This window comes from Cnephaeus nilssonii, assembly GCF_951640355.1.
Source record: "Cnephaeus nilssonii genome assembly, chromosome: 11".
Taxonomy (NCBI): domain Eukaryota; kingdom Metazoa; phylum Chordata; class Mammalia; order Chiroptera; family Vespertilionidae; genus Cnephaeus; species Cnephaeus nilssonii.
Window position 1 is genome coordinate 12,241,723 of NC_137082.1, and position 26,559 is coordinate 12,268,281.

Genomic DNA, 26,559 nt, shown 5'->3' on the forward strand with positions numbered 1-26,559 from the left:
AAATGCTTTTTACTTTATTTTTAAATCTACCCCAGTTTTTTATGTTTATTTTTTACTTTATTTTAAAGTAATAACTTTTTTTTTTTAAGGGAGAGGAAGAGAGAGATAGAAACATCAATGATGAGAGAATCATTGATTGGCTGCCTCCTGCACTCCCCCTCCTGGGAATGGAGCCCACAACCCGGGCATGTGCCCTTGATCGGAATCGAGCCCGGACCTTTCAGTCCAGAGGCCGATGCTCTATCCACTGAGTCAAACCAGCTAGGGCTAAAGTAGTAACTCTTAACATGAGATCTGCCCTCTCCACAAAATATTTAGTATACAGTGCAGTACTGTTGGCTCTCAGTACAATGTTGTCCAGCAGACTCCAGAACTCGTTTATCAAATGCCAGTAATTGCCCTCTGCACCCCAGTCCATCAGATGTGCACACACCCACATTGGAGACCATCTCCTCAGCCCATCATGAAGCATTTCTAAGGTTTCAAAGCACTTACCACTTCCCCGTAAGGGATCCAGGGTATAGATCATAAACCTCGCTGTCAGGGGAGGGAATAACAGGTAGCACTTCTGGGCACATGCAAGTGTGAGTTCTCCATGCGGTCCCTTTCCCTGCCAGGATAAGGGGGGTGGCCACATACTAAGATGATAGAGCCACTGGATCCCTGAGTCACCACCTGGAAGGGAACTGGGCTGGAAACCTAACAGACTCAAATGGATGTTGCATGAGAAAGACCAGAGATGTGAAGATACTTATCTAAGGATGCCCATCCAGAATTAGAAAGTAGGTCTCTCAATCATCCACATATCCATTTCACCTCAATATGAATCTCTAGTGAGACAAAAATGCTATGTGAGAAACAGCATTGTTAAGCCACTCAAATGTCCCTTTCTAAATATTGGACATTAACCAGCAAGTCTGGCTATTGTCAGGAATGACCATTGACAGAGCCATCATTCTGATGTTAGCCAGAGTGGTACCCAATTCCAGCATCCAGACTAACATATTTAGCTTCCTTTAGCAACCTCGGCCACCTTGGCCAAGCTTGCAGAGACTACACTCCCCACTCCCCATCCTGCCAGACTCAGCTGTTGGCTTAGCAGAACCCGTGGACACTGTCCTTGCCTAACATTTTCTATGCTCCTTATTTTTGATTCAATACACTGCTCTCCACAGCAGGGGTGGACTCATGCCATTCATCACTGTTCAGACAGACAGTCCCTTCCTCAGCTCCTCATGCCCTCAGCTAATATAAGAAACGGGTGATCACTCAGACAGGAAAGACATTCCCCACCCCCATTTCTCCATATCACCTCCTCCGTCTGCAGGGACCAATGTCAGGTCCCACACCATCACCAGAAGCACTATCCTCAGATGGGCAAGAGGTTGCAACACCAGGTCCCAGAATTCCTGCTTTAGCAAGGCTCATGGGAAAGGAATTGACCAGTTAGGAAGAGGTTGCCCAGCCCAGAGCTTGTTAGGGAGAGTCAGGTCACCTTGGGTGATGAGGTGTGAAGTGTAAGCCCTAGGTTCCTGGTTGGTGCAAATAGATGCAGATCTTGTCTGGAAAGTTCTTCATGTACTGTAGCAGGTCAATGAATGTTTGCTGTCTTCAGAGTTGCACCAGTCCAGGATTGCAAGCCCAGTGCTGGCAGAGACCTGACAGATAAGAGTAAAGGGGCCTGTGGCAAACTAGGAAGCTGAGCCCAGGGCGGCTGGCTCTTGGGCTCCAGCCAATGACTGCTATATGGAGTGCGGGTTGAGTGTAGACACGTCATCTGATTTTCCAAGGAAATCTGAAAATCTGGAATTTTTAATGTGAAATCTCCTATTTCGAAACTGGGGCAAATAAGTAAAAATAACTTAGCCCCATGGCCTCTGGTTTATAATGTCTGGGAAACCCCAGCAATGCCACCACACCTCCTTTCCACCTTTCTGACTTGGTTGCCCTCTCAGGATGAAGGCCACTATTTCCTGACTCGCCCCAAGGCCTCTTCCTGTAGTTCAGGCACACAGATCCCTGGATTCCTGTCCCTTTCTGCCCAGGAGTGCCCCCTGCAGGCTCCTGACTCCAATTTCTCATTGCAGGTGAGGGGGAACACCATCAGCCTGCTCCCAATCCCCTTAATCGGATCTATGCCAGTGACCCTTATAATTAAAACTTCCTGGCTGTAATCCGCCCCCCCACCCCGCCCCTCTTAAAGCTGGGGGAAGTGGAAACATCATAAAAGGAGAAAAAGGTTTGATAGCCAAAGCCGCCTTCTCCTGTGTCCTTGAAACCATCTTGGGAGACCCACAGACCTGAGATGGAGTCCTGCTTACAAGTTGTGTGACCCTGGAAAATGACTTCATTCTCTCACCTGCTTGTTCATTTGTTTATCAGCTATTTAGGGGGCACCTATTCTGTGCCAGGCTTTGGAGAGCTGGAGATGCAGCAGTGCATGCCCAGGCCTCATGGAGCTGACATTCTATGCGGGGCACAGGGGAGAAAAATTCAGCCCAACAAGATCAGTGCTGTGATGGAAGAAGCTTGGGGACTGTGGGTGTCCAGAGGATGGACGTACCCAACCTAGACCTGGGAGTGAGAGAGAGCTCCCTGGAGCAAAGGGCCTCTGTGCTGAGGCCTGAACAGGGTGTACGAATCATCCAGTGGGGAGGAAGGGCACTCTATAAGCAGAGGGAACAGCATGGACAAGGATCTGGAGGTGTGAGCAACCCTGGTTGTGTGGCTTGGGAAATGTCGGTGGTTTTGCCGGGATTCAGTATGAAATATGCAGTGAGAAATGGCTTGGAGAGAGAGAGAAGAAAGGTGGTCTTAATATAAAATCCAAATCTCTTTCTCATGCCTCATCAGGCCCTCCTGTCTCTCCGACCTCATCTCCTCCCACTTTCCCCTTTGCTCACTCAGCCCCCACCCGCACCGAGCACCTTTCTGTTGCTTGATATGCCAGGCTTATTCCCACATCAGGGCCTTTGCCCGGACTGCTCAAATCTTTGAACAACACACTCCTCATCCTCAAGTCTCAGCAACCAGGGCACCTCCTGAGAGAGGCCTGCCCTGACCACCCAACCTCATGTGGACACCCCAGCGCTTCTTTACTGTTTGTTTTACTCAGTGACATGTAGCACATAACGCTGTTCAACATCATCTTGCTCCTTTATTGGCTTATGGGTTTTTGGTCTGCCTCTCCCTACCAGCTCCTTGAGTCCAGGGAAACTCTTTCTTATCCATGCTGCATCTCCAGCAACAAGCATAGCACGTGGTAAATGCTCAATAAACATATGCCAACTCAACGCAAAGGAATCAGAACTTTCTCCGAGAGCGTGGGGGCCACTGCAGGGTTTAGATTTGGCTTGCTCAGATTTCTGTTTCTCTCCTGTGACCTATCAGTGTGGTTGTGAGGTTTAAAAGGAATGGGATACTCTTTATGGAAAGCAAGTTTCTATTTAGCTTTAGTGAGGCTTATTTTACACATCATACAATTCACCCATTTCCAGTGTGCAAGTTCATTTTTGCCAAGTTGTGCAACCATCCCCCTAAATCAGTTTTAGGATATTTTCATCATCCCACTGAGATCCCTCATGTCCATTAACTGTTAGTCCTATCGCCACCCTGGCTACCACTTTCTATCTCTAACGTATTTGCTTTATCTGGACATTTATCAAGTGGAATCATATAGTATGCGGCCTTTTGTGTCTGGCTTCTTTCGCTTAGCATAATGTTTTCAAGTATCAATACTTCTTTCCTTTTTTTAAATATATTTTATTGACTTTTTCACAGAGAGGAAGGGAGAGGGATAGAGAGCTAGAAACATCGATGAGAGAGAAACATCGATCAGCTGCCTCTTGCAGCTGTGCCTGCAACCAAGGTACATGCCCTTGACTGGAATCGAACCTGGGACCTTTCAGCCTGTAGGCCGACGCTGTATCCACTAAGCCAAACCAGTTAGGGCTCCTTTTTATGGATGAATAATATTCTGTTGTATGATATGGATATAGCACAATTTGTTTTTCTAATTTTCAGTTGATAGACATCTGGGTCGATTTCACTGTGGGGCTATTATGACTAATGCTGCCGTGAGCATGCATGTGCATGAAAAGCAGTTTGCAATCCTTGAACTCTAGACGCAGCTCTCAGCTCGCCAGAACATCGAGTGTCCTTGTACAGACTTGACCCCAGTGGGCTGTGTGACCTTCCCTTCTTGGCTTGAGTCCTCCCATCTTCCAGAGATGAGCTCGGGCCCTCTTCTGCATGGACATTCCGTGCCTCATCCACATTCCTGGACGGGCAGGGGAGTAAGCAGAGAAATGATAAACAGTCTGTGCTGACTGCTGGAGCCAAAGGTGGACATCCCTGTGATCAACCCCAGAGCTGACAGTTAGGATGCGGAGGGCCTGGCTCCTCCCACATCTCTTTTCCCAGAATGCCAAAGGCCACTCACCCATTTGGTGCAGACAAGTGGGCTCCGTGATCCAGAGCCTCCTCTCAGGGAGGGAATCCAGGGATAGCCTCCAAGTCCCTGGTCCTGGCTCCTGCCTCTGTTCCCCGGGTTCCTGGAGTCCTGCCCAAACCTGATTGGGCTCAGATCCCAGGAAAGCAAGGCTGGAAATGCAGAGCCCTGGTCAGGAGCCTGAGCTCAGGCTGAGAGGACTCAGGGTACTGGCTGCTCCCCCACTGCCGAGACCCATCTCAGAGACCAGAGCAGCACTGTTCATTTAGGTTTGAGGCTTTCTGTAGGATGTCCACTGCCTTAGCCAGGCGCTCGGGCCCACAGACCTAGTCCTGGACCTCCGAACGCAGCCTGTCTGGGGTTGGGTAGTGGGGGCAACAATAAATTACCTGAATAATAATGTAATTCAATAACATAATATATAGTAAGTGACGCTTATGTGATAAGTGCTTGATTACTTTCATCTCCATTTTAGAGATAGGGAAATGGAGACTCGGAGAGGGGAAGTGTCTGGTCCAAGGCCACACAGCCCGGAATAATAGTGCCAGGACTCAAACCCAGGTCCCAAAGCAGCTGATAAATACGTGTAAGCCCGTGGACTAATGAAAGCTGATCTGAGAGCCTGATGAGCTCATTGAATTCTTATCGCAACCCTGCAATGACATCCACCCGCACCTTACAGACGGGGAAACGGCGGCACAGAGGGTTTAACTCACATTAGGAAGTTCCCCAGCCAGGAAGTGTGGCCCTGGCTCTGGTGTGTCTGGAAGAGAGAACGATCTTAAGGGCAGGGTTGGGGGCGGGGGGGGGGGGGGGGCGTGGTGAGGGGAGCCCTTCAGGCTGCATTATTGCACATTTTATTTGATACTTTCACACACACAGGAAAGGGGGCCTGGTGCGCTCAGACCCTCCCAACCCAACCCTGAGCAGCAGGCATCCACTTCCAGGAGCCATCAGGGCCTCTGCCCCCCTTTTCTTCTTTCTTAGGCTGAAAGGAGGGGAGGGCACATTCTCGGGTACAAAGGGGGTACCTGCCTGAGAATAACAGGCCTAAGGACTACACAATAGCCGGGTGCATAATTTATGGGTCTGTTGGCAGACATCAGTTATGTGAGTCTTTCCTAGAGTTGTCTGTGCTTAGAAACTGGGTTAGAATGGGACCTCCCTGCTCTTAAAGGAACAGACTCCCCAGGGATCTACTCCTTCTCCTGCAGGCTCCCTCCTGGCTGGAGTCAGAGGCTGCAGCAGCAACCTTGGGGCTCAGCCCAAGGCTTTGGCTGGCTGCCCCGTAAGGTCAGACCCACTCTGAGCCTGGCTAGACCTGAGCTCATTAGTAGCTTTACATCCACAGTCTCCTTTCCCCCACTCTACAACTTATGCGGGCCTAACTATCGTTATCTCTCAGGTTTCTCAACCTTGGTACTATTGACATTTGGGACTGGATCATTCTTCATTGTGAGGCTGTCCCGTGCATTATAGGACATTTAACAGCATCCCTGGCCTCCGCCTTCTAGCTGTCCCTCCTCCAAGTTGTGACAAAAAATTTTTGCAGCATTTGCCAAATGTCCCCTAAAGGTCAAGATCATCCACTGGTATGTCCCCCATTTTACCAATAAGGAAACTGGGGTGAGGAAAGTCTGGTGCCCAAGGCCACCTAGCCAGTAAATGGCAAAGCTGGATTCCAGGTCCAGGGTCGTCATACTCCTAAACCTCAACACAGCAGTTCCCAAAGTGTGCTGCCAAAATGGTTTTTTCCAATGATCACATATTTATTTTAATGAATATTTAATACATGTATTTCTAACATGCAAAAGCAGAAGTTTATTTCTTAGGATGAGGGTAAAATATAAAACAAAGAAGGTGAGTGGGTTTGTTTGTTTATTTTATTTTTTATTTATTTATTTATTTATTTATTTATTTATTTATTTATTACTATTCAGGAAAAAGTAGTACAGGTAGCAAAAGAGCACATACAATATGATGTCAAAACTAAACAAAATGAGCCCTAACCGGTTTGGCTCAGTGGATAGAGTGTCGGCCTGTGGACTGAAAGGTCCCAGGTTTGATTCCGGTTAAGCGCATGTACATTGGTTGCGGGCACATCCCCAGTAGGAGGTGTGCAAGAGGCAGCTGATCGATGTTTCTCTCTCATCGATGTTTCTAACTCTCTATCCCTCTCCCTTCCTCTCGGTAAAAAAATCAATAAAATATATATTTTTTTAAAAACTAAACAAAATGAAATAATCATTTGTCTGGCATGTATCCATGTGTATTAAACACTATTCAGAAAAGCCAGGGGATGAGCAAAAGTTCTGATCATCTCTGGGTGGAGAAGGATACAGGAAGGGTCCATGTTATTGTCACCTGCTCTGTTTCTTAACTTGGGTGGTGGCTTCGTAGGTGTTCATTTGATTATGGTTCGTAAATATATATAAATTAGATCTGCTTTTGTGTATGTCAGATATTTTATTTTATAAAATGACTACAGAGTTTTTCTTGTTCAATGAGTATAAATCAAGAAAATAAAACTCGAGCTTTCTTTGAAAATACCACTAGAGGGGGAGAAAAAAAGAAAATCAAGACGTTGGTAGAGCAACTGAGATTGAGGAAACACTGCATCACGAGACACTCCCGTTCCTATTCTGAGCTGGCCCAGAAAGGCACCAGAGCTCTCTTGCTGCCTGTGGTATCCCAGCGCCTCACGCATACTGCATGATCAATAAGTAGTGGCCACGTTGAAAATGGAATGCTGATCCTGGCCCTTCTACTTGTAGCTCTGTGACCTTGAGCAGCAGCTGACAGACACTTGGGAGTGCCTGCTGGTGTCATGCCCTGGGCTAGGTGCTGGGTGTGCAGAGTTAAGCCTCAGAACCAATCCCTGTCCCCCCCAAAGCTCACAGATACTGTGCAGTGATGAATGCACACATCCCCCGGTATTAGGATATGTGTGATATGTAACCCAAGGGCTGACAAAATAATAGGGGAGTCCAAAGGATGGAGTGGCCAGCCTGCCTGGGGAATGTAGAGATGACTTCTGAGGGGAGGGTACAGGACACATGGGCTGGGTTTTAAAAGATGGATTACAGTTCACTGGACAGAGAGGAAGAGCACAGATGTGCAGAATAGACCAACAGGCGCCTGTGGCTAGGGACGCGTGAAGATTGAGTACCTGTGGGAGGCAAGGCCAAAGAGAGGGGTTGGAGTCAAATGCAGAGGGACCTGACAGCCATGTCCTGATTGGGGATTCATTACAGGGGACAGAAACCCCTCGCACTCATCCAAACAGCAACGGTGTTCCCGTACAGGATACAGCAGGCAGTTCCTGAAGAGCAGGAAGCAAAGACTAGCTGGGCCACCTAGAGGGCTAATGGGGAGGGTGGGCTGAGATTGAGGTAGATATTGTTATTATCATCCCATTTTGCAGATGAGGAAACTGAGGCTTCACGAGGTTAACTAACTGGCTCAAGGTAAGGACGTAGTAGAGTTGGGACTTGAATCCAAAGTATTCTGACACCAGAGCCCAAGCTCTTAACTGCTGCCCTCTACATTCTCTCTCCAACCTCCTGTGTCCTCACTGCTCCTTCTCTCTGCCTCCCCTTTATTCTCAGGCTTCCCGCAAAGGGTCAGCTTTCTCTGTGTCTATATATATATATATGTTCCCTGAAACTTGGGATACACTTGCTTGGAGCTTGGGCTTATCAAGAAGCTGGTTGAAGCCTAGAGAGTACTTGACCATTTAACTCAGAGACTCACCATTCAGCCCCTGGATCCCCGAGCTCAGATTTTCAGTGGTGGGCTGGCTGAGCCCCAGTCAGCAACAGGCAGGACCAAATTGTTTTCTTTGTTTTTTGTTTTTTGTGTTTAATATTTTTATTGATTTCAGAGAGGAAGGGAGAGGGAGAGAGAAATAGAAATATCAATGATGAGAATCATTGATTGGCTGCCTCCTGCATACCCCCCACTGGGGATCAAGCCTGCAACCTGAGCGTGTGCCCTTGACCGGAATTGAACCCAGGACCTTTTAGTCCACAGGCCAATGCTCTATCCACTGAGCCAAACCAGCTAGGGCGGCAGGAACAAATTGTACAAGCATGGTGACCAGACCAGCCCTTCCGCAGGGGCAGCCGAAGGAGAGGGGCAAGTCTCTGAGAACAGGACAGAGGGGAGGGGCTGATAGACAAGTTTAGGGGCTTTGGGTTTGCTCCTGAAATGTCCTGGAAATTAGTAAGCAGAGAAATGATGAGATGATGGGATTGGATTTGTAGTTTTGAAGAAGACCCTGAGAGCAATTTATTACATCTGCTTGCATTTCTTCATAAACTACAGACTGGCCTAGGTTCCATTAGTTTCAACAAATGTCCAATAAGTCCTTTCTCTGGGCCAAAACCTCTTCTTGATCCAGGGACTCAAAGATAATTAAGCCGTGACCCTTAGCCTCAAAAAGTTCATAGTCCCAATTGGGAGTGAATAACATAGATCCGAGATGTCCATGCCTGCCTGGAAATCGCCTGCAAAATCAGGCGATTGTGTGTAGCAAAAGGGTCTATAGCTTTCATCTGATTTCTAACACAGCCTAAGGAGCTCATTCTCTGGGGTCAGACAGGCCCGGTGGAAGTCCTGACTCTGGAGATAGAACACTTACTGGGGTTTTTGTGAGAATGAAATAAGGTATTGCACAGGAAGTGCTAAACACAGTGCCCAGCATACAATGAACACTCAGTAAGGGGTAACTATTGTTATTATCCTTAGTATCATGTTGTGAAAACAGCCCCCACCCCATAGTAGTGGCAAACCACTGTTCTAGCTCACCAGTCAGCAAACTATGGCCCACAAGTCCAATTCAGTTCACTGCCTCTTTTTGTCAATAGTTTTATTGAAACACATGTTCATTTATGTATTATCTAAGGCTGCCTCCATGCTTCCACTGCAGAGTTGAGTAGTTGCAACAAAGAATTCATAGACTTCAAGGCCTAAAATATTTATTATCTGGCCCTTCATAGAAAAAAAAAATTGCCAACCCCTGGGCTAGATAATTAGCTTTAAATCATTTCAATTCTCCCAGCCAGTTTCTACATCTGTACAATAAATGGATTTGAATAAATCATCTTTTTAGCTCAACCATCCAGTTATTAAATGACTAGTGAAATGTGAAATGTTCCTGAATGTTGAGGAGCACTCTGCAGACTCAGGGTATTAGAGTGATCATCCCATTGGTGGTTGATAACTAAATCCCACTCTTTTCTCCTCACAGATCCTTGCCATAATTTCCATAATGTTCATCGTCCTCTCCACCATTGCCCTGTCACTCAACACGCTGCCCGAGCTGCAGGGCGTTGATGAGTTTGGCCAGTCCACAGACAACCCCCAGCTGGCGCACGTAGAGGCCGTGTGCATTGCGTGGTTCACCATGGAGTACCTGCTGCGGTTCCTCTCCTCGCCCAAGAAGTGGAAATTCTTCAAGGGTCCACTCAACGCCATTGACTTGTTGGCCATCCTGCCATATTATGTTACCATCTTCCTCACCGAATCCAACAAGAGTGTGCTTCAGTTCCAGAATGTTCGCCGTGTGGTCCAGATCTTCCGCATCATGCGTATTCTCCGCATCCTTAAGCTCGCACGCCACTCCACTGGCCTCCAGTCCTTGGGCTTCACCCTGCGGCGGAGCTACAATGAGCTGGGCTTGCTCATTCTCTTCCTCGCCATGGGCATCATGATCTTCTCCAGCCTTGTCTTCTTTGCGGAGAAAGATGAGGAGGACACCAAGTTCAAAAGCATCCCAGCCTCCTTCTGGTGGGCTACTATTACCATGACTACTGTTGGATATGGAGACATCTACCCTAAGACTCTCCTGGGGAAAATTGTGGGGGGGCTCTGCTGCATCGCAGGGGTCCTGGTGATTGCTCTTCCCATCCCCATCATTGTCAACAACTTCTCTGAGTTCTACAAGGAGCAGAAGAGGCAGGAGAAAGCAATCAAGCGTAGAGAGGCTCTGGAGAGAGCCAAGAGGAATGGCAGCATTGTGTCCATGAACATGAAAGATGCTTTTGCCCGGAGCATCGAGATAATGGACATCGTGGTTGAGAAAAATGGAGAGAATAAGGACAAAGTACAAGATAACCACTTGTCACCCAACAAATGGAAATGGACAAAGAGGACACTATCTGAAACTAGTTCAAGTAAGTCCTTTGAAACCAAGGAGCAAGGATCCCCTGAGAAGGCCAGATCATCTTCTAGTCCTCAACACCTGAATGTCCAGCAGTTGGAAGACATGTACAATAAGATGGCCAAGACCCAATCTCAGCCCATCCTCAATACCAAGCAATCAGCAACACACAGCAAACCAAAGGAAGAACTTGAAATGGAGAGTATCCCCAGCCCCATAGCTCCTCTGCCCCCTCGTACAGAAGGAGTGATAGACATGAGAAGCATGTCGAGTATTGATAGCTTCATTAGCTGTGCCACAGACTTCCCTGAAGCCACCAGATTCTCCCACAGCCCTTTGATGTCACTCCCCAGCAAGACTGGGGGCAGCTTGGCCCCAGAGATGGGCTGGCAGGGAGCTCTGGGTGCCAGTGGTGGTAGGTTTGTGGAGGCCAACCCCACCCCTGATGCCAGTCATCACTCTACTTTCCTCATTGAGAGCCCCAAGAGTACCATGAAGACCAACAACCCCTTGAAGCTCCGAGCACTTAAAGTTAACTTCATGGAGGGCGAACCCAGTCCATTAGTCCCTGTTCTAGGGATGTACCATGACCCTCTCAGGACCCGGGGGGCTGCTGCAGCTGCAGTCGCTGGGCTGGAGTGTGTCACCCTCTTGGACAGGCCTGTGCTGAGTCCAGAGTCCTCCATCTACACCACAGCAAGTGCTAGGACACCCTCCCGGTCGCCCGAAAAACACACAGCAATAGCATTCAACTTCGAGGCAGGTATCCACCAGTACATCGATGCAGACACAGATGATGAGGGACAGGTGCTGTACAGTGTGGACTCTAGCCCTCCCAAGAGCCTCCATGGGAGTACAAGTCCCAAGTTCAGTGTTGGGACAAGATCAGAGAAGAACCACTTTGAAAGTTCCCCTTTACCCACCTCTCCTAAGTTCTTAAGGCAGAACTGTATTTACTCTACAGAAGCATTGACTGGAAAAGCCCCCAGTGGTCAGGAAAAGTACAAACTTGAGAACCATATCTCCCCCGATGTTCGGGTGTTGCCTGGGGGAGGAGCCCATGGAAGCACACGGGATCAGAGCATCTGAATTAACCCACATAGAGGAGAGACTTGCAGTGAGATCCAAAGAGGAGTGCTGCTCAGCTTACCTGCCACATAGCTTTTCTGCATGAACTCTGAAGCAGAAAGGCTCTGCAAAGTCCCCAGAAAGACGTGAGACTCCAGAGAAAGCTCCCTAACACCTTGAGAGTCACAGCAGGTCTATTGGAATGAAGTTGGCCAAGCCATAGAATATGGCACCTCCTTGTAACAACTCCACTGCCCTCTTTGGGAGATGACATGAGCAGAACTCACAGCCACCACTACCACATTCTAGACATAACCAAGGCCACCTACTCCCCATTCTTCTCTCGTGGCCATCCATCATCCTCTGAAAGCAACATCTCTGATCCCTCCTGGCCTTGGCTGGAGAAGGATGCTGGAACACGTGGCTGATATTGAAAAAGTGAGTTGACTAATTTGGTATTGGGTGTTGCCTGGCCACCTCTAGGAACCCCTGTCCATCACCTCCTGGATGGATCCCGCTGTTAGAAGGCTACAGAGAATGCTTGTGTCATGGAGAAATCTCTGCACCATAAGCCACAATCCCAGCGCAAAACCCATACTCAAATGTCTTCATTGACTTCAGTATTTCATAGTACTTGAGATTTTATTTTGAGATATCATCAGGGTGAGTTGTACCACTTGTACTCCGTTCTAATTGCCCCCTGGCAATCTGGGAAGGGCTCAGAAGGCAGGCATTCAGCCAACAGTATGAACTCTGAGCATTGCTTTAGCGTTGTAGAGGGAAAGCATTTTCTGTACATCACTAGTGTAGGCTCAAAAGATATGCAAGTGTCAAATATGCAAAAGAAATAGCTTATTCAAAGAGACTGTCTGTTACTGGAGAACAGAATAAAATGATTTTTTTTAACCTGCAACAAAGAAAGGGGGGAAAAAGTCCCCAATTGAAATGCCCTGTTCAGACTTTTGAATACTTCCTGCTGCGGCAGGGAAAGCATCTACTATAATAGAAATGCTTTTTTTGTTTCCTGTGGTATTCAAGTTTTTTTAAAAGTTAAAATAAAAAGCACTTTATGTTTTTCAAAAATAGGTTCTACCAGGGACAGCATCACCATCTTGCACTTTAAAAGAAGCACTATTTCCCGTGGGCCACTTTTTGGGACTCTAGTTGGGTTGTTGCTGTATGCCTATGTCCCACCACAGTGGGTGATATTGTGCTGGTATTGCTGTCTGCCAGGTCAAAGTCTGCAGGCGCCTTCCTGCCCCTCTGAAGCTTCCCCTTAGCCCTATTGCAAAGAAGGGTACCTGGCCCTTGAGTGGGGCTTCTCATAAAGTCACGTGTATAGAAAACAGGCGCATCTCAGAAGAAGACAGTAGACGGTTGGGCATTGGGTGTTTTCTTGTCAACCAGCTGTCGGTGTGTTTTCAGTGTCACTGTCTGTATTAAAAGCTCAGCTCTCCTTTCTGCAGCCATCAATGCAGCCAGTACAGACAAAAGCAATAAGTTCTAGTGTGTTTCTTGGTGTTGGTGTTCCTGTCCTAGTTTGATGCACTGACATTGGTCTACTTGATTTCAGTCTGACAGCATGGTGTTGCTGGCTGTTCCTTGGTTCAGTAACATTGGGTTGAGCCACTGGTTAGCGTGATGCCATGCTGTGGGCCCATCTGTCAGTAAAGATAACATGTTATGGATCTGCCTGTTTTTAAAGCAATGGACTGATGTTGTTCTCTTAATACACTTCTGATGGATGATGTCCCAAATACAATAGTATATATCTGTCAGTCATCAATTGTGACAGGCATACGTCTTCCTGATGGAACGAAACGTGGTGTTGTTTAGCTGTCCTTCATACGATGTTATTGATCTGCCTGTTATTACAATGGCACGATCCACCTGTCAGTACACAGATAACACAGAGTCGTTCTGCCTGCTCTCCTCACAGTGGCATGAGGTTGGGCCACCTGTCACAGACACGATGACATGGGGTCATCCTACTGCCCTTAACAATGGGTGTTCTTTGCTGAATACGCGCCTGGTTCACACTGCTTCTCAGCATCTCCAAGGACTGTGGATCTCTCAAGAGGGGACAGTCCTGTTCTTTGCTGCATTAACAAAGAAAATGCGTGCCAGAGTATCTTGACTCTTCCAAAGTATCTTCAGAGTACTCTGGCAGCAAATGCAAAGGGACTTAAGAGACAAAGAGAGGATGAGGTCATCCTGTGCTGGTGATACACCAGAGAGGAAGCAGCATCGCTCCCGGGGGGCTTTGCTGAGCTCTCAGTGTGGGCTGGAGGCCTGTTGAGGAACGGCCGTGGAGCAGTCCTCCCTGGACCATCTCACGTGTCTCTTCTTTGTTTTCATCACTATCTATGTCCGCCATCAGCACAAATGTGAAAATTCAGGGAAAACAAACAAATGCTTTTTGATAAAAGTAAATAGTTGTGATTTCTGATTCAGATATTTTTAGAGCTGATGCTATCTGTAAAAATTAATAATAATAATAATATAGTCTATTTTACATATCAGGAAAGTGAACATGTTTAAATATAGCCATATATAGTGGGAAGGAACTTACCACCCCTTCTTCAAACCAAGGCATTTCATTTGTTGGTTGAAGCAGACGACAAGTGTTCAGATTGGAAATTCTTTCTTCCTTTTCTTTTTATTAAAAAAACAAAAAACTAATAACCAATTGGTGCAACTCTCCTTGTAACCAAAGGCCCTTTCTGCCTCGTGTGGTCATGCAGGAACTAGCCCTTCCTCCCTCGTGTATTTTGTCTGACCTTAAAGTAGCATTTTCTTGAGTCACTTTTGAAGGACGAATTCAGAAGTATCATGAAGAACCTACCTTTTCAGGCTGAACAGCCAGAGTCCTATAGAGTTCTTATAGAAACAAAATAATTGAAACTCAGCATATACTATGCTTAGAAAGTATTGTGTTCTGTTTTGTTTTGTTTTTCTTTTGTGTATGTATCATGGGAATATATATAGCTTTTACCCTGGGCCCGATTCAAATAAAGTGCTGTGAGTTTACCCAGGCCCCCATCTGCCAGAAAGGAACATACTGAGATTTTTAATATGTGTATATTCTACCTGTACCTGTGTACATGCACTAGGAAATCTACCTAAGAGTCTCCACTGAGAAGCTAACCTTGATCAACAGGTCTTGATGGAGGACAGGAAAGCAATAGTTTTGGAAGCAGGTACCACTTTACCTTGGTGGCCCAAATCCCACCCATTCCTGAGCCAATGAAAGCGGGGAGAAAATCAAGTCAACCCAAAGAAATGAAACTAGGGGCTAGAGGCGGATGGAAGCCTGCTCCTTTTGGCGAACTCAATGAAACTTCTCCAGAACCCAGCTGAACTTGACTTCCAACTTCCACCATTATCAGAAAGGGCTAGGGACCAGGAAGCTGTTGCTCCCAATCACACAGGGGAGAGTCTGTGACCAGGAGAAAGAGGTGGGCAACCACTTTTCCTCTTTGGGTAAAGAAAAACAACAGGACTTTGGTGCAGTAGATTTCTCGGTGCCTTCTTTAGGAATTTTATCTTAAGCACACTTAATGGGGAAAGAAAAAAGAGGAGAGAACATTTGTTCCCGGGAAGCCCCTTTCTCTAAAGGCACTGGTGATCAAGAACGAAGAATGAGATGGCGGGGCAGGGGGGGGGCAATATCCTGAGGAGGCCATTTCCTTTCAGTCCACCTGGCTTGTCCCTGAGAATTGCTGGCAATACAGACGGCTTCAAACTGATTCCCAACCTCTCTTCCACTGTGTCTTGGTAACCGTAGCCTCATTTCTGCCCTTTCTCCTAATAAGATCCACCTTTCTAAGGAGAAAAAACACATAGAACAGTATTCTCTTAAGTAAAGCTGTAATGTATTGTTGATGTTTGTAACTATTGTATATTTCTGTCTTGCTCCAAGTCACAGCTGGAGTGTCTAATCCATGGGCAAGGGGAAAGTCAAAATTCACCAGGGACAAGGGTCATGAAAGCCAGGTCTCTAGTTCTCTCCTTTCCTTATTTCTCTAGCAACTAGTCCCAGGCTTCAGCCTCCAATCAAGGAACTTTGAATCAAATGAGAACATGGTGAAACGCCTCCAAGATTCTTTGGGAAAGGACTTTTTCTGTGGCTGCGAAGCTGGCAGGAGGAAGAAGGGGCTCACTGGAGTCCCCAGCAGGACAGCGGAGAGTCTCCAGCCCTGGGCTGAACGTTCCTCGCCTCTCTCGGCCTATATGACAGCATCCAAATGCTTTCACTCAGCCAGAGTGACCCAAAGCAGCCCTGGCTACACCCAGAAATAAGAGTTACCTCTGCATTTTCTGTTGCCATTTTTCTGGCTCTAGAAGTATCTGATGTGTAGGACTATGCATCTCAGAGTAGTCTATTTTTCTGTTCAGATAAATATATGTACTTTTAGCAAAATTATAATAGGGCCATGGAGTCTAATTTCATTTGTAATATAGAATAACATTTTAGGAGGTTTTTGGTTGGTCATTATCATAGCTGATATTTTCTGGCCTTTTTCATTTACTCCCATTGTCCCTTGGACTGCTTTTTCTTTTCTTCCTTTCGATTCTGATTTTCTGGGGGTGGGGACAGACTTTAGGGTCTGACTTCCTCGTGCAGGCCTTTCCTGGCACTAGGCCTAGAGTCTGTTGACACTGTTACTGTCTTCGTGTTTCTCCTATTGGTGGTTCCAAAGAACCCAAGGCACAGATGCACGATTAAAAGCAGATGACCCTCAAAATCAGGATGGGATGTGGGCTGGTTTAGCTGATTCCTACACACCTTTGGGGATCTGAGGGGACTAAGTTTTCTCATCCCCAAAGATTTCAGAACCAAAAATCTCATGTAAGCAAACTTCCCACTGGTATTTCTGAGATCCAGAACACACCCAAGCCCCTCCTGGTTGGCCTGCTGCCATGGCCAGTGCCCTGCTCCCTGTAACATCAATTGGGTCCGAAGGACAGAGCATTTTCTGGTTCTTGAGAACCTCGGAGAACATGCTGGGCTTTAGATCTCATCAACTTTTTATCAGTTCTTCTTCTCAATCCATTGCCAGCAGCCTCAACAAAAAACAGTGGCCAGACAGACTTGCAGCCAAACCCCGAGAAGACATGTCCCCAGAATCTGCCATCTCATCTCCCCTTCCCTTTCCAGCTGCTGGCTTCATAGAGCCAGGGATTGGTGGCAAAGGCAGCTTCCACTCAACTAATTATCTGGACTGTCCTGATAATTAATTCCACCAGGTGGCTTCCAGCATTGGGTTGGCAGAGGACAGCTCACGAAGCAGGATCTTCAGCAAAAAGTGATTTTTTTCCATCCATCAACTCATGCAGGAAGATGAAGAAAGCTCAGATTATCTCCAATTTGCAATCATTTAGATTTTCGTATCTTACCACCTCACTGTCAGCTTCAGGGCTCTCACCTCTGCCCAAATAGAAATCTGAGCCAAATCAGGACCCCCAGAGGGCAGCGAATGATTCCCTTTAGAACAACCCCAAGAGGAAACTAATCCAAGTACGAATCTATTCTTTTGGACCAAGACCCTAATCAAAGTTTTCCCATCCCCCTCCCCCAAATTCCTGGTAACCTGGTTTGAACCAAAGCCAAACAAAACAGAGAAGATTTGTTAAAACTTCTGCACAAAAACAAAAAGTTGTTTTTCCCAATAATGTGCTGGGTCTGATGCCTGGATAAGCAAACACCCTTGCTTATGGCTGTTTTCATGTAGGAAGAGGTTGCATAGTTTGGGTATCCATTCACTATCCCAGATTTTGTCTTAACCTGGAATTTCTTGGGAACACCCCAAAATTCCAACTTGAATAAATGGATTTGGAAGGGGCTCTGTTAATGGAGCAGCCCCTCATCTTCACCTCTAACTCTCACTCTCCATTCCTCCCTGCAAAGATTCTGAAGAGATCTAAAGGCTGGCCAGGATAGGGTGGAGTGGGGCAGTTCACCTGGACAAGAAATTACCTGCCTGCAGGATGGCTGCATGCGGATCTCTGAAATGTTCTCTAGCATGAGAAGGACAGGGTGGTCGATTTCAGCTCAAAGTAAGAAAGCACTTCTAGTAGGTGGGACTGCCTAACCATGGAACTCAAATGCCATGTTGGGTAATGACCTTCGTGACAACACAGTGTTTAAAGAGAGGCTAGATAATGTACAAAATGGATATTGCAGAGGGACCCTAGCATTGCACAGCAACTGGACTAAACAACCAGGGAAATTCTCTTTCTCCCTCTCTCTCTCTCTCTCTCTCTCTCTCTCTGTTTCCTGGTGTGTGTGTGTGTGTGTGTGTGTGTGTGTGTGTAGATGGTTGGTTGTTAGTGGTTTGAACATCCGGGAATCTAGGAACAGACTCAAGCCACCAAGGCAAAGGCAAGGAGCACTGTTAGCAGGAACTCGAATGTTAGAATTTGGAGCTCTCAGAGGGAGTTCTAGGTGGCACAGGATACCCTGTTCCCCATGCTCCGTATCTTGGACAATTTCAATGACCCTGTTGATCACCCATCCAACCCATCCCCAGTACCCTAGCAGGAACCACACAGGGTGGGATAATACTCATGGTACCATCCCCCAGGCCAACCAAAAAGCAACCCCATCTCTGGCTGGCTGTCTCGTGGTGCTTCAGTCCTTCTGCCCAGACTATGCCCTCAGAGACCTGAGGATTTCGGTACAAAAGACACCATTATCTTTTACCCACAAGCCACCTGTCTAATGAGCAAACGGCCCAGGCAATAGCAAATGGCACTATTCCAAAAGGGCTTTTTTCCCCCTGGCAAATAAAACAGGAAATCCCATTCAAATCCTTTGGGGTTTTTTGTTTGTGGTGTGTTTTTTTTTTTTTCATTGACTTTATTGGGGTGACACACTTAATAAAATCATATAGGTTTCAGGTGTATAATTCTATAATACATCATCTGCATATTTTACTGTGTGTTCACCACCCCCAGTCAAGTCTATTCATATCTTTGGAAAGTCCCCACCCAATGAAGTTAAATCCAGAAGGGCCAAAACAGAGAGGCGCCTATAACCCAGTTTTACAGCAAAAGAAGGCTTCTGCTGCCTCCAGGCAAAATGCCATCTCCCACATCTGTAGCCCCTTCCCAAGGTCTGGATGCTGCATTCCTCAAGGAGAACATTTGACAAAGAGGCTTGAAAGTCCCCCTTAATTTTTATTTGGTGAGTTTGGAGGAGGTGGAGCTTCATCCTCAGGTGACCCCCAGTGCAGGCAGTCTCAGGTTGTTTTATCACGAGATTAGGCAGGATATGTTTGAACGGATAGACCGAGCAGCTGCCAATTTCTAAGATCCCCCTCTGAGGCTCTGTCCTGAGGAATAACTCAAGTTAGTGTCTGCCATGACATTACAGTCCTGAAAAAAGGAAGGAAACTCCCAATTCCGTCCCATTAGGATGCTCTCAAGAATTATGCATGCATCTCCCCACCCTACTTGCCTCCCTGAGCTGACCCAGGCTTGGAAAACCAGGCAGGAAGCACAGGAGAAGCTGCTCAAGAGATTTGGACTTCTGGTCTTTACTAGGGCGTTGGGCTCTCTCTCTTAGATGATCTTGACCTCTGAGCTTGGTGTGCCTGCTAGGTGGGGAAGAGGAACATCAGCAGTTGCTCAGCTGGCAGCTGGCCTTTTGCTCCCCAGACCTATCCTGGCTTTAACCCAAGGTCAAGAGCTGGGGACACCATTTTCTGCACCAGGAACTCAGGGTTACCCCCCAATGTATGCCCTTGGCACATAGTGGTCACTCAACCTGTTTGAGTGAGTAAATGTGTAAATGATTAACTTCTGAGTGAATGAATGATGAGCGAATGTGTGAGTGAAAAGAGGAGTTTATTAGTTCTTACCCGGCTTGAGGTAGTACTAACTGGGAAGGAAGGAGAAATGGGAGGCCCCTCCCATTAAAACCTGTAACAGCCCCACCAACAGCATCTGTTCTTTGACTCAATTGGGGACCAAGATGATGTCCAAACTGGACACTTGTCTGCCCTAAGGACCTTGGCCTTTTCAGAGCTACACTTCCAAGGGATCACTTGGGGCAGCCCCAGCCTCCTTTCTTACTCTCCTACGCTGCATTTCCAGCCCCACGCTCTAGTTTAGCTCACACACAGCCCATAGGTTTTCCAATGGGCAAAGCCAAGGGTCCTAGACTTGCTAGGGGCAGGAATGTGGGAGCTGACATCTGGAAACTGGATTGCATTCCCTGAGCCATGGGAGTCCAGCTGGAAGAGAAGGCCAGCCTTTCCTCCAGCTTTTAGAGCCAAGGGATTTCCTTTGTTCTGAGCCCCAATGCCCCCATGGTAGCATGTGCCCCATCCCATTAGCTAAGACCCTCTGTCTCTCCCAGAAACCGTGTGAGGTTGAGGCTTTTATGCCAGCAAAGCCATTCTGATCGCCCCACCCGTGATGGGGGACAAGCCAATCACATTAGCCATAAATGACCAATGTCCTTAGATGCTCTTTTCTGGGGTCGTGTTCTTGGGTCCTGTTCATCTCTGGTCAGTTGACGTCTCTAGTTCTTCCTGTAAAGGTGAAATGAGCATTACACACACACACACACACACACTCATGAGGAAACCAAACAACAAACAATCCAGTTTCTTTTTATGCATGTGATGAGATGAAATTGTGACCTCCACCTGCTGTCCTGTCTTGTAAAATACGTCCAAATGTTTAAGAATTTCTAAGCAAATGGTCCCTTAATGAAGTCTGCAGAGTTCAATAAAGAGGTATGGAGAAAACAAGCTTGGTGGTGTTTCTTTTATTTTCTAGGGGCAGGGGAAGGGGGAGGTGTGAAGGTCTACAGGGGAAGCTGAATTCGGGGACTTAGAGGGGCAGCCCTGGCTGTTTCTCTTCACCCGAAGATAGATTATGAAAATGTCACTGCCTTGTAATCCCAATGTGCAAAGAGTGGTAATCCACGCCATGCTGTGCTCAGGGACCAAAGTCCAAATTCTGGTCATTTGGCTCTCATGTCAGTGATAACTGGGTCTTCTTGGCCTTACTATCGCTCTCTCATAAAGATGTCTCACAATGCCTATAGGAGCCACACACATAACTCTTACAGTCCATTCCCTTCTCTGCTTCATGGTTCTCCGTGACACTTTCCACAATATTTTATGTATTTATTTTGTTTATTGTTTACCTCCTTCTAATAGAACATAAATCCAGGAACTAAAAAGCAAAGACTCGGGGGGGGGGGGGGGAGGTGGGGAGGGGAACAGAACAGAACATCCAAGGACTATGTATGTGCATGTGTGTGTTTTTTTGCTTTATTTTACCCCACACAAATAGTAACATACCATATATGTATACTGCTCCGCACTTTGCTTTTCTCATTTCATACTGTGTATCTTGAAAATCATCCTGTATCAATCCACAAAGAGCTTCCTTGTTCTTTTGTACACAGTAATCGCTAATCTCCTACAGCTGAACGTTCGGGTTGCTTCCAAACTTTGGTATAACAAACAGAGCTGAAATGAATGGCCTGTCAGTGGTTCCTATGGGTTCTGCCTTCAAAATAGATCTGGAATCTGCATTTCTTGCCCCTCCACTGCCACAGCTCTGGGCCATGCCATCACTCTCTATTGCCTAATGATTGCAGCAGCCTCCAGACCAGGCTCACTGTTTCCACCCATGATCCCTTTCAGGCTCTTCTCAACACAGTGGCCAGAGGGATTCTATCAACCTGTCACTCTGATTATATCACTTCACCATCAAAGCCTTCCAAAGCCTTCCCATCACATTTTGAATAAAATCCAAAGTCCTTGGCATGGTCTGCAAGGCCATTCATCCCTAGGCTCCTGCCTGCCCCTTTGCTTTCACCCCTCTCCCTGCTCTCCCCTGAGGGTGTTCTGCTCCATTGTCACTGTCCTCCTCACTGTTCCTCACACATGACCACATGGGCTCACCTAATGCAACCCCTTTCCAGCCCCCATCCCAGACTCCTCTACCCTCTCTGACCTCCTGTCCTATTACTCTTCACTTCCCTCACTCCCCTTCAGACGTATTGGCCACCAGTCCATTTTCCAATGCACCAAGCATACTGCCACCACAGGGCCTTTCTTCTGGCTGTCCTCCCTGCCTGGAACATCTTTTCCAGGCTAGCCACGTGGCTCATTCCATCACCTCCTTCAGGTGTCATCTCAGCAACCCCTTTAGCTGACAACCCTGTTTATAATAACAGCCTCCCCCCGCCCAACACACACACATACACAAAAGTCTCACAATCCTTCCCCTTTTCTGCTTTATTGTTCTCCATAATACCACCTTCTGACACACTATATTGTATTTATTTATTTTGTTTATTATTTATCTCCCTCCAATAGAATGTAAATTTCTCCCCCGATAGAACATGAATTCAAAAACTGAAAAGCAAAGAGAACAAAGACTGAAAAAAAAACAACCACAGAATATTCAAGGACTGTGGAACAACTAGAAAACATAAGCATAATGGGAACACAAGAAACAGAAGAATGAGAGAAAAAAACAACAGAAATATTTGATACCATAATAACTGAGAATTTCAGCAAAGTAATGCCAGGCACCAAGCCACAGATCCAGGAAGCTCAGATAAATATCAAAAAACTACACCTAGGCATATTACAAGTCAAACTACAGAAAAATCAAAGATAAGAAGAAAATCCTCCCAGAAAGAAACTCACTACAGACTGATTCATTTGCCTTTCAGCATAACCATTATTGCTTGTCTCCTTTTCGGTTCTTATAAGTGTATTTCTAGTAGCACATGATCTCACTCATCTAGGGGAAATGATGAAGAACATAGACTGATGAACAAGAACATACCCAGAAACAAGGAGGCATGGATCAGACTGTTGGGCCTCAGAGGGAGGGTAGGGGAGTGTGGGGATAAAGGGGAGAGATCAACCAAAGGACTTGTGTGCATGCATATGAGCCTAACCAGTGGTTAAGGACAACAGGGGGGTGGGGGCATGCATGGGGAGGAGTGTGGGATGGGAATGGGGGGATGAGGACAAATATGTGATACCTTAATCAATAAAGAAATTTAAAAAAAAAAAAGAAGAAAATCCTGACCTGGAAGAAACCAGAGGAAAAAACAGGTCAATGATAGAGGAACAAAGATAAGAATTAGGTTTGCCTTCTCCTCAAAAACTATGCAAGCAAGAAGACAGTGAAGTAAGATACTTAAAGTGTTGAGAGGAAGAAAAAAACCAGCAACCTAGAATTCTGTACCCTGAAAAATTATCCTTCAAAAGTGAAAGAAAAATAAAAACTTTTTCAGATAAACAAAAATTGAAGGAATTTGTTGCCAGTACACCTGCCTTGCAAAGAATGTTAAAAGAAGTTCTTTAGAGAGAGAGACAATGATATAGGTCAGAAATTTGGATCTACATTTAAGAAAAAGGAAGACCATCAAGAAGACATAAATGAAGGTAAAATAAAAACTTTTCTTTTTCTTATTCTTAATTTCTCAAACAAATAACAATTTGTCCATAATAATACCAACAATGTATTCAATTTTGTATGCTTATGTATATATCTTGTGTATGTAATGTATATATGTTTATGTATGCTATATATAAGTAAAGTGAGTGACAGAAATGATACAAAGGACAAGAAGGAGAAATTAGAATTCTTTTGGGGTTTTTTTTTTTTGCAATGTTTATTTGTGTATATTTTTTTTTTTAATTTTTATTGTGTTTTTTACAGAGTGGAAGAGAGAGGGATAGAGAGTTAGAAACATCAGTGAGAGAGAAGCATTGATCAGCTGCCTCTTGCACATCCCCCACTGGGGATGTGCCCGCAACCAAGGTACATGCCCTTGACCGGAATCGAACCTGGGACCCTTCAGTCCGCAGGCCGACGCACTATCCACTAAGCCAAACCGGTTAGGGCGAATTCTTTTGTTTTTATTAGGTACTAACACTACCCATGAAATGGTATGGTGTTATTTGAAGGTGGACTTATATTAGTTGTAAATGTATATTGCAAACACTAAAGCAACCACTAAAATGGTGTTTAGAAAAGTATAATTAATTTGCTAAAAGAGGAGAGAAAAATTGAATCATAAAATGCTCAATTAAAACCACAAGAAGCAGAAAAAGAATGGAAGACAAAAAATAGGAACAAAGGCAACAAATAAAAAGCAGTAACAAATATAACAGATATTAATCCAATATGCAATAATTACTTCGAATGTCAATGTTCTAAACCATACCAATTAAAAGACAAGATTGTCAGAGTGGATCAAAAAACAAGACCCAATGCTATATGCAACACACACACACACACACACACACACACACACACACACACACACCATGGGTGGTAAGTGCAAGTCTTTGCAGATGACTAGTGAGCTCACACAAAAAGCTGGCCTCACTGTACAGGATTGAGAAAAAGCACACAGACTTGAACAGTCAGCACTGCCCAAAGGAAAGCAACTGGGAGGCTGTCAGCACCCTGCCTGACTGCATAATTGAGAGAAGGCAAATAATCTTAAGAACCACCCGGCCAGTGTGGCTCCATGGATGCGCATTGACCTATGAACCAGGAGGTCATGGTTTGATTCCCAGTTGGGGCACATGCCCGGGGTTGCAGGCTCAATTCCCAGTAGGGGGCGTGCAGGAGGCAGTGATCAATGATTCCCTCTCATCATTGACGTTTCTATCTGTCTCACCCTCTCCCTTCCTCTCTCTGAAATCAATTTTTTATTTATTTATTTATTTATTTTTTAAATTTCTTTATTGATTAAGGTGTCACATATTCGTCCTCATCCCCCCATTCCCATCCCACACCCCTCCCCATGGATGCCCCAACTGAAATCAATTTAAAAAAAAAAAATTTTAAAGAATCCACCAAAACCGGTTTGGCTCAGTGGATAGAGCATCGGTCTGTGGACTGAAGGGTCCCGGGTTCGATTCCGGTCAGGGGCATGTACCTTGGTTGCGGGCACATCCCCGGTGGGGGGTGTGCAGGAGGCAGCTGGTCGATGTTTCTCTCTCATCGATGTTTCTAGCTCTCTATCCCTCTCCCTTCCTCTCTGTAAAAAATCAATAAAATATATTTTTTTTTAAAAAGAATCTTAAGAACCTTAATCTTAAGAACCTCCCAAAGGTAACAAGAAACGTGGACAGATGCTTCCATAGAAAAGGTCTGGGAAAGCCTCTGAATCCCTAGTGGGCTGGCAGGTACAGGTATTTCTTTCCCAAAGGTGACTGCTTCTTCAAATCTGGACAGCAATGTAAGACCTTAGGGAACGAAACAAAAAATCAAGAAACACAATAATTTTCATGTAACTGACCCAAAAGATATGGAGATCTATAATTTTCTGATAAATAATTCAAAATTACTGTTTTAAGGAAGCTCAGTGAGCTATAAGAAAACACAGAAAGACAAATCAACAAAATTTAGAAAACAATATAAGGAGATAGAAATCATAAAAAAGAACTAAACAGAATTCTGGAGCTAAAGAACACAATCAATGAAATGAAAAACGCAATGGAGAGCATAAACAGGAGACTTAAATAATCCAGAGAACGAATTTCTGAACTCAAAGACAGGTCATTTGAAAGTATCCAGTCAGAGGAGAGCAATGAAAAAGAGTGAAGAAAGCCTACATAAATTATGGAATATCATCAAATGAAATAATTTATGCATTATGGGAGCCCCAGAAGGAAAAGAGAAGGAGAAAGGGCAGAAAGCTTCTTTAAAGAAATGTGGCTAAGAACTCCCAAATCTGGGGAGAGATATAGACGTCTAAGTTAATAAAGTTTATAGGTTTCCAAATAAATTTGACCCAAAGAGATCTTCTCCAATACACATGATAACAAAACAGTCTAAAATTAAAGACAAAGAGAATTTTGAAGGCAGCAAGGGTGGAAAAAGAACTCATTAAGATTAATATACAAGAGTCAACCTCTTTCCTACATATCAATCATAAACAAGTGAAATTTGACATTTAAAAAAAACAATACTATTTACATTAGCACACCAAAAAATTAAATAGGTGTGAATCCAACAAGTATATATATAAGATCTATATGAGGAAAACTACAAAAGTATGATGAATAAAATTAAAGAACTAAATAAATGGAGAGATTTCTATGTTTATGGATATGAAAACTTGATATTGTCAAAATGTCAGTTGTTCCCAACTTGACCTATGGATTCCATGCAATCCCAGTCAAAATCCCAGCAAGTTATTTTGTGGATATCAACCAACTGATTCTAACATTTATATGGAGAGCTTTGCGCAGTGGCAGTACCATAGCCAATGAGGTTTATCGGAGGTACAATTATTGCTAAAAAAAAAAAAAAAATTATATGGAGAAGTAAAATATCCTGAATAGACAACACAATATTGAAGAAGAACCAAGTTGGAGAACTGACATTACCCAACTTTAAGACTTAACTATACAGTAAAGCTGCAATAATCATTCACTAAAATGCATACTGGCACCTATATGTCAGCTGTAGGTAAGTATTGCAATTCTGAGATAAATTAAGACATTTTTCCATCCTTTATTTCCCCTTCCTTCTTTCCTTCTTTCCTTCCTTCCTTCCTTCTTTCCTTCCTTCTCTTTCTTTGTTTCCCCTCCTTCATGCCTTCCTTCTTTCCATAACATTTATTGAGAATTTCATGTGCTGTGGATCCCAGGGACAGTCCAATGAATCCCACAGACCCCGTTCTCAGAATAATAATTTTAACTGCATAAAAAAAAAACATAGGTTTACAAAGGAACCTTATACTATTGAAATTCAATTATCAAAATGTTTTTAAATATGTGATATAACGACAAGTTATTATTAAAATAACAAGATCTAGCAGTGGATATAATAACAAGATCTATTAGTGGGTGTAGTAACCATAATTTCA

General features: G+C 45.2%; 1 protein-coding gene across 1 annotated transcript in view; it reads left to right on the forward strand.

Annotated features, from left to right (window-relative positions):
• The window catches only part of KCNB1 (potassium voltage-gated channel subfamily B member 1), a gene marked incomplete at its 3' end in the record, with an annotated part of 84,669 nt that extends 72,967 nt beyond the window's left edge, over positions 1–11,702 (forward strand). Inside the window, exon 2 of the mRNA XM_079783324.1 lies at positions 9,702–11,702. Coding sequence (XP_079639450.1) covers positions 9,702–11,702 — 2,001 coding nt within the window. The remainder of the gene's footprint in view (positions 1–9,701) is intronic.
• Between the last annotated feature and the right edge of the window lie 14,857 nt (positions 11,703–26,559).